At 34.9% G+C, this 13,070-nt stretch overlaps 1 protein-coding gene across 4 annotated transcripts; it reads left to right on the top strand.

Annotated features, from left to right (window-relative positions):
- Window positions 1–1,236: 1,236 nt before the first annotated feature.
- Window positions 1,237–9,987, top strand: LOC307120976 (T-lymphocyte activation antigen CD86-like). Of its 4 annotated transcripts, XR_013815901.1 has the most exons (6): window positions 1,237–1,318; window positions 1,412–1,584; window positions 3,009–3,049; window positions 5,563–5,637; window positions 5,778–6,104; window positions 6,280–9,987. XR_013815901.1 is itself a non-coding variant. In XM_079808304.1 (4 exons), the coding sequence occupies exons 1-4, from the start codon at window positions 2,543–2,545 to the stop codon at window positions 6,510–6,512; spliced, it is 612 nt and encodes a 203-aa protein (XP_079664430.1). In that variant the 5' UTR covers window positions 2,376–2,542; the 3' UTR covers window positions 6,513–9,987. The 4 variants fall into 4 exon arrangements, 1 of the variants encoding a protein (XP_079664430.1); XR_013815902.1 differs by lacking the exons at window positions 1,237–1,318; window positions 1,412–1,584 and adding an exon at window positions 2,376–2,553; XR_013815903.1 differs by lacking the exons at window positions 1,237–1,318; window positions 1,412–1,584; window positions 5,563–5,637 and adding an exon at window positions 2,376–2,553 and having other exon boundaries at window positions 6,280–7,110; window positions 7,242–7,660.
- The last annotated feature ends 3,083 nt before the right edge of the window (window positions 9,988–13,070 follow it).

Below are 13,070 nucleotides of genomic sequence, written 5' to 3'. Positions count from 1 at the left end.
CCCCTGACTTTACAAAACATTTGACATATTAAAAAATATAATTCAGTGTGTATTTCAATGTGCAGCAGCTTTTTCCACATAGATCTAATGCTCTTTTCTCATAATTAAATGTTCTCTAATCCAATCTGTTACATTTCTGAATTAGAGTAATGAAATAAACTTTTGACTTTTACTCAGCCAACAGAAGGCAGAGGCTCGCAAAACTTGGGAAAGAGGAGATGGCCACAATAATACCAAGTATTGGAAGAATATTAAAAAGAAAAGAAAAAATAAATTGTGAATAATTTGTTTATTTAACAGCTGTGGTGTTAAATGATTTTCCTATTTAGTATCTTTGTCTTATTTCCAGTCTAAATATCTAGAAATTCTTAAATCAAGATAAATTGACTAGATAAAAAAAATAACAAAAAATAATGTTTTCTGGAAAATAACATCAAAATGAAGTGAGTTTTTGCTTAAAACAATCAAAAGTCTCTGCCAATGGAGTAAGAAAAATAATCTTATTGCTGATTGAAATCGTTTTTTCTGTCTCAAACAGAATCAAGATAATTTTTCTTAGCAGATAATGACATCAGGTCAAACTTCTGCAAACTGCTGAAGAACAATCAAACTGAATGCCTCTGTGTGTTTCAGAAACAGTATGATGATTAGGCATCAAAACATTTTGTCAACATAAAACAACAAAAAAATATGCCATAGTAAAAACAATACAAAATGCTAATACATACAATAGAGAAAATGTCAAAAAGAAGAGAAATGCAAACCTGGCGGCCCTGACAAATGTGAGGACAATAACATCAGCACTATAACATTTAACAAAACAAATCACTGTGTACTTTTTTGCCTTTTTTTATTGTGTGTAAATATGCATGGCCATTGCACCAATTCATACGTGTTTTATGAGCTGGCTAATTTGTACGAATTGTATGACATTACTGGTATAACATTTGTATGATTTGCCTAAATCTTTTCTAAAATTAAAACGAGCAACACACAACTAAACAGCACACTGATACTGTAGGTTTAAACAAAGTTTGAAAGGCAAATTCATGACAAGATGTGAACTTTTGCTTTCTCTCTTTTAGTTTCTCTGTAGGAATGAGGATGTAGAATACAGTGTGCAAAACAACACACTGTACTCGATCCAATCACTCGCTCATCTAGTCTGATAACAATCCTGAGTGTCTCCTCCCATCAGATCATCAGAGAGTATCAGCCTTGAGTCTCTCAGCACATGATCAGTCTGTCAGGATGAAAACAAGAGAGAGGAACTGAGGAAGAAGACCTCACAGGAACCTCTTTAGGAAAAAGAAAACAGGTAATTGCTTGTTGTAGAAGATTTACTTTTGAAAACCATTTAAAACAAAACTCTATTCTTTTTATTCAATTGTCTCTTTCATTTTCTCTGTAGGTCAGAATGAGGATGTTGCTGGAAGTTCTGCCATCGTGTCCGGCTCTTGACGGAGTAAGACTCAAGCAGGAATAAATGATTATCATTCACAGAAATGTTTCACTTGAGGATCAAGATCCAGAATACAGTGTTTTTTCCGGAGTTTAAGAAAGAAGCTTCAATCTCATACTCATGTAAGTACATTTACTCATTTCATTCACTGCTGTTAATTTCACTCATATGATCAACCGTCACATCAGACGGAAGGACGAGTATAGCTTCCTACTGAAAAGACCAGCAATTATTTTTATATATCAAACGTAATAATTTTTTCACTGAAACTACCACAGTGTTTTGTGCACTGTAAAACATGTTTAAACAGTTAAAATGTGATTAATATCATATTATATTTAATTTTACTGTAAATGCTGTAAAAAGAATTTGGCAAGTAAAATGTATATTGTTGTGGCAAGTAAAAACGATGAATTACCAAATAATTTAGGCAGGGAAAGGACATTCCCAGAAGTCATTACACATCACATTATTAACTGGTGGAGATTATAAACCGTGTTTTATGAAAAGGCCACTTCAATTGTGACAACTGTATTATTGGCCTATGGTAGTTAAGAAAATTATGGCATCCTGTAAAACTGGAACATTGTCACTGTACTTTTAGGGAGAATTTCTGGCAACCAAATTTTTATTTTTTTTATTGTAGCCTATTTAACGAGATTAAACATTATGATATCAATAATGATGAAAAATCAGCTGAAGATCAGAAATCTTGAATAAGTGGCCTACATTTGAGAAAAAAATCACGATTTTTTTATTTTTATTAACTGTATTAAAAAACATATTAAGAAAGAACAGTATCTAACAGCAATTGTCATCATTGTCATATCGTATAATACGATAATACGCCAAGGTCAAAATTTATAATAGCCTATCTGGAGTGCATTTCGGTTCGGGTCACGTCATGACTGCTGACGTGACTTACGTCTGATGTCATACGCAGAACACATACGGAAGCTGAGGAGTTACTATACGTTATTTTGAAAAAGTAGTATTTCACCCTAATTTAAAAAATATATTCTTATGCAATATAGTAAGTAACGTATAGGCATATATATATATTGATAATATTGGGCCGCCATGATAATCAGGTATGTTTGTTGAATGCAGAATGAAACGCTGTTTGGACACACAAATCCCTCAGCAATGACGGCCTGTTGCTCGTGTTTGTGCAAATGTCTGCTTGTGCAAGTGGTTAGCAGTTAGCATTAGCCCTTTTTTGTCCTGGTACGTTACATTACGTGCAGGTAATTTTGGTTGATAGTAGTTTGATTTGTAGTGAAATCAAGATTTTAGCAATATATAAAGCTCTCTTAAGAACATTTACTGCCAGTTTGTAACTTATTTAGAGGTGAATTTAGTGACATTTATGATCAGTAAGAAACGTCAGTAGGCTATGGGAGTGAAACCCTATCCTAACCTACCATCGTATCTTTATTACGTGTGTTTTGTTGGATCTCCAACTCGTGATTTTATTGTTGTTTGTAACATGCTATTCAAGTTGAACCAAGGGAAGTTAATTTAACTTATTTTTCTGTTTCTGCAGTTGTGGCTTCATCTGTGTGTTTGCTGTGCTGATAAACAAAGGTAAGCATCAGAACAAACTATTGTTCAACTATTTGAACATGGGCATCGGAATTAAAAACAAAATGTGGGTGGGTCCTCCCCCAGAAAAAATGACTAGAGTAGATGCCATAAATTGAACTGCCCCATTATGATATTTTAAAGTTTCCTAATTTTGTTTTGGAGGCATCCAACAACAGGTTTACATGCATCATAGGTCAAACTGTTTAATTTTCTCATAATATATATTGCACAGTGTTCAATGATTCTCAAAGGACTCGGCAGATGAATCAGTCTCTCTAAATCACTCCCTTCCGTGAGCTGCTCTGATTAGTCAGATGGCCCAGTCTGTTGTGATTCGGAAACAAATGCCCATTACCATAACTGAACTCGCACTGAGGCTTCCTGTTCCTAAAGCTCAGCGATAGTACACACTGTAAAGACAGTAATGGTGATGTTGATTTTATATAAATCCCAGCGTGAGTCCGAATCGATGAGGAGACAATGGAAGAACTAGTTATTCAACCCGAACCTTGAGCAGGACGTTTCTCAGTGATGCTACTCGGTTTGAGGTACATTATGAGATGTTTCAACTGTAATTCCTCACCATCAGCATTAGCTGTGCTTCCATCAACAAACCTGTGTGTGTGTGTTAGGGATGTGACAATGAGGAAATTTTCCCACTGGTTAATCGACGTGTGACAACACCAGTAATACTGGTATCACTGACTCAGCTTTTAAATCACTAATTCTATCTAACCGAAAGTAACATGCACACGACCGCTCAGGCTTTCATAACGCTACTGAAAACGCGCCAGTGCGCACACACCGTGAATGACAGCTCGTCTGTAAATGCGCTCTGTGAGGCCATGAATGAATGACAGCTCGTCTGTAAATGCGCTCTGTGAGACCATGAATTAATGACAGTTAGTCCGTAAATGCGTGCTCTGTGCGGCTGTGCACATTTTAGGTTTGGTTTTGAATTGGTGTCAATTTGGCTGCGGGTTGACTCACGGTCGGATCATGCTTTATTAAGCAGACACGTTCAGTTTTTATTTGTATTGTCTGTTCTCTAACTATTTTATTACTATAAAAAAAAATTAAATGACGGTGGGGCGGTTCCACGGTGGGCAAGTGATGTAATCAGTGTTGAGTCTGAACACCAGTAACACCGGCAACACAGACTATCGTAGCAAGCCTAGTGTGTGTGTGTGTGTGTCTAATGTATTGTGGTGCACATGTGAGAACTGTATCAATAACAGTGCTTACGTTAGCCCAGCTGATGTAAACATTAACGTTTGCAAAACAAAACTTGCTCCATCCTTTATCTTTACTTAAAGAAGTAAGAACAACAGACAATCTGCATTAATAGACACAGTTTTTGGTAATACTGCAGCTCTCAGTTGATTTACAATAGTATTCAGGAAGACAGTAATAACGTGAGTTAGCTAGGTACTTACACAATATGAAACACAATAAACACATTGTAGAGAACAGTGTCTTCTCGACATGATGCTATCCAGTATCCGCTGCATTGTTCAAGGTTTCCCTGGTTTCTGCGCGCAATAAGTGGACGGACAATTATGCTAATATTTCGTCTTGACGTCACAATGAAGCGGCTTGCAACTCGTTTGAAAAACGATTAGTTTAGTTGACTCTTATTTTTTTGAGACAATAAATTTATATATGCTGCATTTTCATATTTAAAACTTTGCAGGATATTTTTTTATTATAGGGTTGGGTACCGAACTCTGTACTTTTAAAGGTACCGACCGAATTACGTCGGTACTAACGAGTACTGATTCACATTAAATCAATCAGTACCAAATTTCGGTACCTGAGAAAGCATCTGGTGATATAGACTAGTGTCTGTGATTATTAAACCGCAAAAAGACTATTTAAATATGAATCCTGCGTGTCCTGTGTGTCTCTGTGTGAATGAATGGCACTGATGTGCAGTTTAATTTACCTCACACACAGAATCACGTGTGATGGTCGCGTTTTTCCGTCTCATATGAGGACATGAATGCATGTCCGTCATCTCCAGAGCCACTCTGAGAGTCACTTCATCAGCATTTTACCATTTCATTTGAGAAAAACTACCGTCATATCATAAACACACAGAAACTCAAGATCTTCACAGCAATCCACCAAAATAAAAATTAGGTTTAACTTGACAAATACGTCTCAGGGTAATAATAATACTAACACTAATATAATAATACTACATTATCAAAACTTGATTTTTTAAGTAATAAATCACTATTTTTCTTACTTTTTTTTTTTTTTTGATTACCAGAAAATACACAACACAGAATTTGTGAGAAATCTTTTCATAGAAATTTTATTAAAAAGAAGAGAAAATGATATGGTTGTTTTTATGAATTCAATTAGGTAACTAGTAGCCTACAATTTACTGGTAAATATTACAGTATACAAACATTACAAACAACGGCAGACAGAGACCAAGGCATCTCTGGCATAATGTCAATAACACTTCTATAAATGACTTACAGTTTTTTTTTTTTTTTTTACAGTTATTGATGTATACCTTAAGTACCGAAAAAAAGGTACCTGTGGGTACCTGTACCAAATTTCAAGTACCGGTTAAAGTGAGTGGGTCCAATATCATTAGTCTTAAAAAGTGGGTGGGTCTTGTCCACCCACATGCAATGGTTCTGACTGACGCCCATGTATTTGAAAGATAAATTCATGCCACTGACTGTTACAGTTAAAGTTTCTCTTGTTTCAGTGTCTCTGCAGGTCACAGTAGAGGCTGTTATTGGTGGTTCTGTTGTCCTGCCGTGTTCTTCCACTGAAGATGATCACAAATTTCAAGATATTCATGTGTTTTGGAGACACAATGGCAGCAAGATTGTGTGTGATATAATTCCTAGCAGTCTTTCACTAGAGAAACAGGATCCTGAGTACAAGAACAGAACTGAAACCTTCCCAGAGGAGTATGAGCGAGGAAACTTCTCCATCAAACTCAAGAATCTGACTCGCACTGATGCAGGGAAATACATCTGCTTCATCACACACTCATCTGAACAACCTACTGTACAGCTGATCATGAACGGTGCGTGAAACTACTGGATTAAGTTAAGCAAAGTTGTTTGTTTTAAAATCTAAATACTGCAAGAATGTGAAGTTCACTAGTGATGTTTCAGTCTGAATGCTGCTGTATATAAATTATAGACAAATCTGTTGTCTTTATCACAGTGAGGTAATGTTTTCTGTTAAACTTTTTGCAGAATCAACAGCAGATAAAGGAGCCCCATTCACTGAACAAGAAAACCAAGGAGAAACAGAACCAGGCAGTAAGGGGACATCATCGCCTTTGATCTGGGGCATTGTACCTGTAATTATAGTTCTAATTATAGTTTTAGTTATATGTTTAATTCTTTACAGGAAAAAAAAGTTCTTAAGCAGTTATAGTGCAGGCAGACACAACATGGGTTCAGACAGTCGTGAGGATGAATCGTAACATTATGACTCGTAATGTAATAGATGATAATAATGATAAAGCATTTGGTACATGACTGTATAGCTTGTCATACCAACAGCAACTGCATGAGCTTTAGTGCTAAACACTGAGTCAGAGGAGGAGGTTTGTGCTTCCATTTTTTGCTGCCACAGCTTCAGATAGAAAAAGTAAGAACTAATAAGAAGAGTGTGTAAAGGATTCGGTTGAAGAACAGAGAACATCATGAAAACAGGTAGATTGAGTGAGTGAGTGTGTTACTAGATTTCCTGCTCATAATAAGCCTGTAACAGTTATACTTTACAGCTTTTGAGATGGATTTTGTGTAAAACAGCATACTTCTGTCATTCGTCCAGTCGTGTTTGTGTCATATCTGCAGATCTGCCAACCTGTACACATTTTGCATAGCGGGTATGCATTTTGACATCAAAGTAGTTTCACTCTAAACTACGCAAAAACCTGATGACGGAGAATCCCTGCTTGCTTACTGCATGCGCAGTACTCAAATGAAAGGATTAGTTCACCCCAAAATGAAAATTTCCTGATAATTTACTCACCCCATCTCATCCCAGATGTTCTTGTCACAATGCAGTTTCAAAGCGCTTCGAAGGTCTCCAGAGGCTCTGCATGATTCCAGATGAGGAATAGGGTCTTATCTAGCAAAACGATCAGTCATTTTCAAAAATAAAAATGAATATACTTTTTAACCTAAATTGTTCTGGGATCACACAGAGCCTCTGGAGCCCATCGAAGCACTTTGAAACTGCATTGATTTGGACCTTCAGCATTTTGGTTGCAATTGAAAAGCATTATATGATGAACAATCCTGGAATGTTTTCTTCAAAAAACTTAATTTCTTTTCGACTGAAGAAAGAAAGACATGAACATCTTGGATGAGGTGGGGGTGAGTAAATTATCAGGAAATTTTCATTTCCTGATAATTCTGTCACGGCACATTAAAGAGCATCAAAACAGCATTTATCGTTTTAATTTTGTGACAGAATTCTTAATATGTTAGTGTGGGAACTTGGATTGTATGCAAGTATGTTCCGCACGTAAAACAAGCCGACTGTTAACTGTTAAAGATTACATTCGGTACCGTTCGGTACACACGTGCACTGTGCTGAAGTCCTGTACCGAAACGGTTCGGTAAAAATAAAAAAAAACGTGTTATGTTATTGTGTTCATAATAACTAAACTACCTAATTATGTTACATATTTATTTTTGTATGAAAACTAGCGAGTTACTTATGGATTAAAAAGTACCATTGTTTCAGTGCTGCGCTAGCTCTCTCTTACAAACGTGAGCACACACACACACCGAGAAGATAATTGTAAAATGAAAATGTACATGCTAGGTTTTAATATTGTTCTCGTTTGTGTTTTTTTTGTGTGTTTTTTTTCAATGTCAGAAAGCATTTTGTATAATCCATCCGTTTTTTTTTATTTGTTAAATGACGGACGCTTTAGCGCTAACACAACCCCTCGTTATAGCTGTGTTTGACTCTGTGATTCGTTTTGCTCTTATTGGTCCTGTCATTTGTCAACCGTTTTCTATAAACATGTTTGTATTGGCTAACGTTATTCAGCTAATGCTTGATGTGCAATGATATGCAAAGACAGCACATCACAAATATACACCCTTTTTTCTGTGGGATTTAATTTCATATTTGGATATTGGAATAATAAATTAGGTCATTTAAAAAAATCACACAAACACATAATGTTCCTATTTATATCGGTTTTCTAGGGGTTTCTTAATTTTAGACTAGTTGACCGGTCATTATTAAATTAGTCGTAGCACACTTCCCTGATGGAAATACTTGAAATTGCAAACAAAACAATTATTTAAAATTTGAATGCGATTCACTGTGGTTATCAGTTTGTATAAGCACACATTATGCAATGCAATATTCATTTAAAAATATGGTTTTGAGCAAGTGTATTGAAACTTTGGACTTTCACTGTATATTATAATATAGCCCAGTGCAAGTAACATTTTTGAATTGGGTCATAATGGAAAAAACTTTAACATTCCAAACTAGAATTGTGAAGATAGGCGTGTGTGTGTGTGTCTTGCAGACTGTCGACGTCACGTAGAGGGAAAAAAACATTAAACAAATTGGGTCTGTTACAGATTTAACCCCTAGAATTAACTCATTATTGCTTAAATCACAAGATTTGAGAGTAATTCGGGCAGAAACCCCTCCCGTCAAACCCTGTGTCCCGTCCTGTCACACTGATGGTACTCAATTTGTTTTCCAAGGTTGGCAGGTCTGTATCTGTCAAAAAGAAGGTCAGGCTACCAATATGCAGTGGAAGTTGTTTAAAGCCACATAAATGCAAAGCAGTACCCATAATAAATGCGAATTAGCAGTTGTTTGTCTTTTCAGGAAAGCTTTGTTTGCATATATAGCATCGTATTTGCTGTGCATTGACAAGGGCTGCGTTTCCCAAAAAAATCATGAGTTTATCGTCGAGATCATTGGTGGCAATGATTCTGTGATCCGCTTAGGCTTACAATACTTTTAAGAAAAGCAGCCAAGGTTCAACAGTGTTTTAACACTGCCCCGTCAAAACAACAGCAGAATATTACTTGCCTGCTCTTAAGACATATTTTCTTAAATATCTGTCTTTTTATTTATTTATTTATTTATTCTTAGGAGTGAGAGAGTTTAATATTGTTAGTTACATTGGCACTGATAGATCTCCTGTAGCCATGGGTTCAAAATGTACACCTTAACACCTGTGGATCTTAATTATGAGTAATTGAATTTCTGACATAAAATGTCAATTATGGGATAAAAGGTCAGAATTATGAGAAGAAATTCTTTTTACATTTTTTTAAATGGGCAGTTCTAATTATAATAAAGAAATTGAAAGTGATGCATGTTAAATCATCAGATTCATGTGCGAATAGAGCGACTCACAACTTACTAATTACCAAAGCGCTATGTTCCTCCGCAAGAAGTTTAACTGCTGAAGGGCCAAAAGTTACATAGCTTTAATAACTATTTATATATTTTGTACCCTTTATGATTATATTTTTTTGATTATACACTTTCCTAGTATAAAGTGTGCTGTAAATAACCTTGCCTTGTCTTTCTACTTTGTACGTTTTAAAGTTGCATTTCATTTTTAACAGTTTTCTGATGCAAAAGACACTGTTTTATATTCTTGCCTTATGCCCTGCATTCTTATTAACAGAATGAGATCTTGAGACGTGTACATTTTTGGCTAAAGTTTCAAGACAAGCGAGTCTGTCAATGTGTTGCTGCCTTAGAAAAACTGTACTGGTAAACATTCATCTTGAAAATCGTGGGTTTTTTTTTTTTTTCAATATTTTTTTTTTCATGAACTGTCAAGTGTTTAAAGTGTTCTTCAGTATTCTCAGGTAATCAGATAAAACAAGGAGCCTTGATTGACTGTATTTGCATGATCTCAATTTGTTAAATAAACCCAATAAATGGTATTGATGAAATAACATCTGTCAAAGTTGTTTGGATATTTCTAATCTTTTACTTTTTACTAAACCAAATGTTTTACATTTATTAATTTGGCTGATGCTTTTATCCAAAATGTGGAAGCAGAAATATGGTGTCTAGTTTAAAAAAAGAAAAGGAAAAATTGCACTGTGGTAAAATTAGTTTTAATTTGGTTCGCACATTTGGATAAAACTTAGTGTCTGAACGCCACTGTCTCCTCATCACAACTAACTCCTTCCTGTAGATGCTTGGTGTGTTTTGTTGAAATTGACTCATTGAGGGACCATGAGGGTTTGAATGGCCTCTAAGGGCCCAGCTGTATCTCAGCACTAGATCTCACATGAGATTGGGCTTTTCTCATATTTGCATATGCAAACGTCCTGGTGCTCATAGTTTCCACATCAACACCACTCCTTAGTAAATGAAACGCATCAGATCAAGGCATCAGGTCAAACCAGAAAAAGTATAATGACAATAGACATCAAAGCATTTTGTCCATATAGTACAAAACACACTAAAATGCTTTAATACAAAACAAAAGGATATTTCAAAGAAGAGAAATACAAACCTAGCTGTCGGGTTTATAAGGTCATTTCATGCTATTCGCACCAGCTTCGCTTAACAATGCCTGGTTGAGCCAAACAATTATTATTTTTTTGTAATAATTTATAAGTCTTCATTGGCGTAATCAGTAAAGCGTAAGGCTTAAGGATCTTGATTTTGACGTGATCAACCCAGGTTCAATCCGCCTTTTGCAGAGCTCGATCTTATCCCTTTTCCCATCACATCACATCCGAAAGGCGTTTACTTTCAATAAAAATTAAGAAAATGTTCTAAAAGTGGAAATGAAATGTTTAATAATAAAATAATTTATTGGGTAGGGGTAGGGGTAGGTGTTTGTAGGGCTTGTATTGCCCCATTAAGCAAATTTTTTTTTAATAAGTATAATAATTTACACTCTGTTATTATTCCATCCTGTTAATATACAACAATACAGAGGTGCAAATAGTATGTATCTGTCAAAATATAATGTATATATATGTATATGTATCTGTAAAAAAGTATACATTGCATATGTAATTACTATTTGCACTTATTGCAAAGAACTGCTACATGTTGTAAATAGAATATATATTACTATTTTCACTTTGTGTGCCATTTCACTTAGTAAATAGCATCTACAGCTATTTGCACTATAGTGTAAATATAATCTATCGCTAAGAAAATGCTATTTTCACTTTGTGTAAATAGTTGCTATTAACACTATTGTAAATCACTATTTGCATTAGTGTAAATAGCATCTATTGCTATATAGCAACATAGTGCAAATAGCCACTGTCTTATTTTATCCATAATTTTTATTTGAATACATTTGAAAGGCACATTCATTAAAATGTCAGGCTGTATTTCCATGTTGTATTCAATTCTCTCTTTCATTTTCTCTGTAAGTTACAATTGGAAGCTCTACAATCTTGTCCTGCTGTTACAGTGATAATACACTGAAGTCAAAACATAACTTTGTATTAAATACACAATGGCAGCAGAATAAGACATAATTCTGAGAAATGTTTTAGGTGAAACAGCAAATTCTACTGCTTATGAGGTCCAAAATAGCCTTCATTCTTCAAAGATGTATTCTCTAGTTAAACCTGTTAAACACCAACTATAGTGAGTCAGATCTCACATAAACCAGATCATGTTTCTATTTAAATGTAGTGGTCACTATTATCACTGACAAAACACGAGATCATTTAACTAGAAGGACATTTTATCCCGTCTGTGTGAGAATCAAACTTTTAATGTCATTCATTATTAATCATCTACTGTTAGAGTTACAAGAACTTACACTGTTCTGCAGTTGCTGCTTCATCTGTGTGTATGTAAACTAAAGGAAAATTATAGGAAAAGGGAAACAAATTCACTAAAAGCCAAGCAGAAGATACAGGAGCAGCAGACAGTGTAAATATAATGGGCTTTAATGTTGGCGTTGCATCAATTGTATTATCCAGAGTTCTTATTGTTAGTTTCATTATATTTCTCTTGAGAAGAGAAAAAACAAACTCAAGCTGACTCATTTTGTTCTGTCTCAACTGAAGAATAAATAACAGTGCCATAAATGACAAACTATATTTATATTGTTTTCATTGTGTAACAGAATGAGATCTTCAAACTGAATAAGGAACTTGTTTTTGCTGTATCTAAAGGAAATTAGTTTGTCAATATGCTGTTGTCTACACCACAAGTGCATGTGTTTATGCTGTGTTTGCTAAATGGATTTGGTATTCTTTATTTATCATTTTATGTGTAAATTAGTTTATGTTAAAATTATTACTGTACATCATGTATCAAACGTGATTTGTATGCAGTGTGCAAAAGATAACAGATAAAAATGTGCTTAAAACATTGTGGTCAAGGTTAATCTGAATAATACACAACTCTGAACATTAATGCTGGAAAAGCATTTAACTTTTATCATTTTATATTTTCTTAAGATGAAAACTGCACATTGTTTAGACAAGGGCTCTTTACACGCACCGGGGCTCTTTGAGGGCCCAATGAGGCTCTTGGTGTATCTCAGTATATCTGGAGAAATGGGACTGGACTCTTCTTACTTGTGGCAGTGTTTTTATCTCCAGTATCCTGATGCCACAGCAACACCATTCTGATATAAAACATCAAACAATGGCATCAGGTGATACGCCTTTGCAAATCAAATGACACGTATGTATGTATTTAACAACAAGACTGAGCACTATGAGAACAAGCTTCAATAGCACTGTGTCCATAAAATACAAAACAACAAAAACAAAACAATGCTGTGATATATACACCACAAATGATATAGAAAATATGCTCAAGTTTTTCTTAGATGAAAAATCAAACTGAAGATAATATTACTACAAAAATCTTGTGCTCTAAAAATCTAAATGTTTGGAAATGTAAATTGATACATTATTCCCTTCTGGCACACTGAAGCAAAATATATAAACAACTGTCTTAAAACTAGTTTATTTGGTACTAACATGCCTAGAACATTTGTCAGAGGCTACTGTATATTACATGAACTGAGTATAAC

This window comes from Gobio gobio (assembly GCF_949357685.1).
Source record: "Gobio gobio genome assembly, chromosome: 24".
NCBI lineage: Eukaryota > Metazoa > Chordata > Actinopteri > Cypriniformes > Gobionidae > Gobio > Gobio gobio.
Note: the sequence above shows the minus strand (reverse complement) of the source record. Positions and strands in the feature narration are given on the sequence as shown.

Bases quoted from the DNA above. Each gene is read 5' to 3' on its own strand.
- LOC307120976 (XM_079808304.1), top strand. The intron at 3,050-5,777 runs GTAAGCATCAGA...CTCTTGTTTCAG, and splicing joins TGCTGTGCTGATAAACAAAG to TGTCTCTGCAGGTCACAGTA. The intron at 6,105-6,279 runs GTGCGTGAAACT...AACTTTTTGCAG, and splicing joins TGTACAGCTGATCATGAACG to AATCAACAGCAGATAAAGGA.